The 4,008-nt window shown below is 32.3% G+C and overlaps 1 protein-coding gene across 2 annotated transcripts; it reads right to left on the bottom strand.

The window, feature by feature from the left end:
- Positions 1 to 349: 349 nt before the first annotated feature.
- Positions 350 to 3,335, bottom strand: LOC149257334 (purple acid phosphatase 4-like). 2 transcript variants are annotated; one of them, XM_089414026.1, is made up of 8 exons: positions 3,224 to 3,335; positions 2,917 to 3,123; positions 2,608 to 2,764; positions 1,645 to 1,785; positions 1,322 to 1,452; positions 994 to 1,122; positions 801 to 868; positions 350 to 712 (listed from the first exon to the last, which is right to left on the bottom strand). In XM_089414026.1, the coding sequence occupies exons 1-8, from the start codon at positions 3,242 to 3,244 to the stop codon at positions 505 to 507; spliced, it is 1,062 nt and encodes a 353-aa protein (XP_089270152.1). In that variant the 5' UTR covers positions 3,245 to 3,335; the 3' UTR covers positions 350 to 504. The 2 variants fall into 2 exon arrangements, with proteins under 2 accessions (XP_089270152.1, XP_089270155.1); XM_089414029.1 differs by lacking the exon at positions 350 to 712 and having other exon boundaries at positions 797 to 868.
- Between the last annotated feature and the right edge of the window lie 673 nt (positions 3,336 to 4,008).

Here is a 4,008-nt window from a genome sequence, read left to right as displayed (position 1 = left end):
TACATGAGTACGTTTTATTGATATTGGGTTTTCTGGTTATTATGTATGTTTTCGTTTTTTAAGACATCTACAAGGGCATGTTTTAAAAATCTGGATTAGTTGTGTGATTACTGAATATTCATTCACTAATATGTAACAGGTTTTTTATCATAGAAAAAAGCCTATCAATTTTTCCTTTCTTGAAAAAAAAAAAAAAATATGAAGCTTTCACATGTGGTAAACCAGGATCACTGCATCAAAATTAAAATGATTGTTTTAAACCAGATTAAGATAAATTATTTTAAATAAAAAACAAAATTTAGAATTTCTTGTGGAAGCTTCATTGTAAAACACTACTGGTTTGAGAGAACAAAATATATACGCTAGCCGAGTGGATTATAACAAAATATAGGCTTTATTCTATTGGATTGCAGAAGCTTTACAAACAGTACTGGTTTTGAGAGAAGAAAATTTAGGCTAGCCGAGTGGATTGCAGTGGATTGCAGAAGCTTTACGGTGATAAATCTAATCATGGTGGTCTTTGTACAAATCCAGTTCGTGCATGGTGTTTCCATCGACGTCATGGAATGCAACGTGTAGCTTCTTGGCTTTAACTTTCACAGACATGAAACCTTGGCCATCTTGAAAGAACTGCAAACCCTCCATGTTAGCCCCTTCTTTCATTCCCCTCCAAGCTTTCGAACCCCCTCCACTTGTCAAAAACTGTAAAGGGCTGCAAAATTTGATCCTCATTATGAGAACTGAAATTATGAAGTGTCCTCATTTTCTCACAATGGCAAAAACATTTATTGCAAAATTACCTGTTAACGCTGCTAATATGCTCCAGACAGTGGTCATGTCCATTCATATACAGGTCCACACCATGAGCCTAAATCATTGAAAATACAAAACAATCGAACATTTAAATCTTGATGTGACAGTGGAAACATGGAACATATAGCATCCTGTGCAAGCATTTTGAATGAATATAACAGAGGCAGAGGATTAATTTACTTCAATAATAGGCAATAGTTGCTGAACCAGTTCCTCTGTGTCTCCATGTGAACCCACGCTCCTAATAGCATGATGACCAATTACTATTTTCCAAGTTGCAGTTGAAGCCTCCAATGCAACCAATAGATCCTGCAGTGCATCTCTGTTATGACAAATTTATCTCATCCAATACATAAATCTTAAAAAAAATCGAAGTCATAAAAACAAAATTTAACAAAAATCGACTATGTCTCTCTTAACTCCATTTATTCATTCCTAGAATTAGAAACAATCTTTGCAGATAGATCTACACATTTTAATCGTTTGTTGCAGGTGAACTCATGTATACCTGTAATTGCTGTTTGAGATACTTTTGCCTAGGAATAATTCCTCTCCAGTCATATGAATGGTTGCTGGGCTCCCAATACTTATCAACATATGGGTTTGTGTCCAAGAAAAGGAAATCTGCCAAAGTGCATTCTGTAATACGTGCAGGCCAATGTACATTATGTTAAAATCCACAGAAGAATATAGCAAAGGAGGAAAATAATTAGGCATAACATGAGTTAATATTGCCATTACAGTGAAACCTCTGAATTTTGCAGACTTATGTGGGCAAAGGAGGCAAATAAGTAGAGATAACATGAGTTAATATTTCAATTACAGTGATACCTCTGTATTTTGCAGACTTATGTAGGCAAATTGTGTACTTGAGAACGAAGGACCTTTGGCAATTCCATCGGGGATCTCTTTTTTTCAGAGTCAAATCCAGCTGAGCTAAAGCATCTCCTCGGTAATCATGGTTTCCTAACACTGTCCACAGTGGAAATCATTATCATTACTATTCACAGTAAAAATCATTATCGTTACTAGGGATTTATGGTTTCCTAACACTGTCAACTGTAGGAATCATTATCATAACTATTCACAGTAAAAATCATTATCGTTACTAGAGATTTATTCAACTTCCAAGAAGTCCTACTTTGATGTTGTTGCTGGAGAAAATTGTCGTTTGAGATGCTCCCATCATAATAAAAAAACAGCTTCATTTGTCGGGAAGTTTCAGACATTTGCCACAGATTTTTCTGGAAGCATATGACATCAATTTTTTTGAAGTGGTTTTAGTAAACATGACTCGGTTAAATTATGATTGGTTTTTGGGCTCCAGGTTTCTGACAATTCATGGTTTTAATCCTGGTATTCATTTCCAATGTAACCTACCTAAAAACTCCATGTTAATTCATCGCCATCTTGCTTTGGAACCATGATTGGTTTTTGGGCTCCAGGTTTCTGACAATTCATGGTTTTAATCCTGGTATTCATTTCCAATGTAACCTACTAAAAACTCCATGTTAATTCATCGCCATCTTGATTCAAGCAAGAGTATGTTTAAACACCACTGCTTCTCTGTATGTTTAGAGATCTTAACAACTAAACAATATCATAGGTTACTAATACCACAATTAAAGACAAATTTTACTTTGATTTGGTCTGGAAAAATAACAATTTTCCAAATTCAAACTATGAAAATCTACACTTTTAAATTCCTACGTGGCTAATCTTCAAATCAATCTTCCAAATCCAAGGCTATGATTAATTTCTATTTTAACCAGAGATTGAATAGATAGATCATACCACTATACCATGGTGTCTGCAAGCTTTTGGCTGTGTATATACGAGAAAACGACTCTTCAAAATTTGGATCGTTTGTGCCATTCAATCCATTCTTGTAAAAATTGTCGCCTGTAGAAATAACGAAATCGATGTCCAGCTCTTTTCCTATTCTTCCCATCTAGTACACAATATTCACAAATAACATGTAAGAAAATCCAAATAAAGCCTTTTATTACAGTCAAGACACTTACTGTATTTAGAAAAATGAGATTCAGTGAATTTCTCTAAGTTCAGAAAAAAAAGAAGAAAATCAAGTTAAAGTTGAAGTACCTGCACAGCCACTCTGGACTGGTTGTATTGTCCTTTCCTGCCCCAATCTCCAACTACCAAGAATTTCAGTGACTCTCCATATTTTTTTGCCGATCGAACGTTTTGCAGAGAACAAAGGGATTTGTCAGTCAGAAAACACAACATAAATACTGTAATTTTGATCGAAGCCACTGTCCATCCGGTATTGCTGTTGACGAAATTCCGCATCTGCAGATTGTACACAAACCAAGCGTCCACAAAACTGACTCCATAGAAAAGAAAAAAAATACAAAATGTAAAATGTGTTTAAATAATTTTCTTCACTGACCTTTGCAGGAGCTTTGGCCATTATTTTGAACACCAGTGCCAGAACTAAATGAAAGAGGATAAATGGAGAGTAGCAATGGCACTGGCATTAGAAGCGAATATGATGTCAATGCTGGCTCGCAATCCTCTTTATAGGCATTGCTGTAAAGCAATTAAAATCCGAGAAGTACCTATGAATTTAGTGGTGCATTGATTGCAATACAGGTTAAAGGTAAGAATTAACTAATTACTTGAGAAATTCATTTTTGGTTGGAATAGGTTTATGTTTTATTATTATTATTATTAATTTTTTAAATTATGTTGATATTCCTGGAAGATTTTATTATTAAATAAAATATTTTTATTTAAAAAAAATATCGAAAACGGTCTTACAATTATATAATAACTATGTATTTCTAATAAAATTATGACCGTATATTTATATATTTAATATTATTGTTAGTAAAATTAAATAATATTATAATTAATAATATGTAAATTGTTAAATTTCTGAGTATGTTTATTAATAAATTACTATATTAGTTTATGGTATTGTAATGAAGGTTATTTATTTATAAATTAAGAATAAGTATGGTAAGGCATATTTATATATATTATTGTTAGTAAAAATAAATAATATTATAATTAATAATATGTAAATTGTTAAATTTCTAGGTATGTTTTATTAATAGATTATTATACTAGTTTATGGTATGGTAATGAACTTTATTTATTTATAAATTAAGAATATGTATGGTAACGTATATTTATATATTTAATATTATGGTTAGTAAAATTAAATGATAT

Source organism: Pinus tabuliformis, chromosome 6 (assembly GCF_031772625.1).
Source record: "Pinus tabuliformis cultivar Carrire ecotype Pingquan chromosome 6, CPIR1, whole genome shotgun sequence".
NCBI lineage: Eukaryota > Viridiplantae > Streptophyta > Pinopsida > Pinales > Pinaceae > Pinus > Pinus tabuliformis.
This window is presented reverse-complemented; position numbering and strand designations above follow the sequence as displayed.

Excerpts from the sequence above, each read along its gene's own strand:
- LOC149257334 (XM_089414026.1), bottom strand. The coding sequence starts at position 3,244 with ATGGCCAAAGCTCCTGCAAAG. Across the intron at positions 2,765-2,916 it reads AGTCCAGAGTGGCTGTGCAG|ATGGGAAGAATAGGAAAAGA; the intron begins GTACTTCAACTT and ends ATTGTGTACTAG. Across the intron at positions 1,123-1,321 it reads ATCTCAAACAGCAATTACAG|GATCTATTGGTTGCATTGGA; the intron begins GTATACATGAGT and ends GATGCACTGCAG.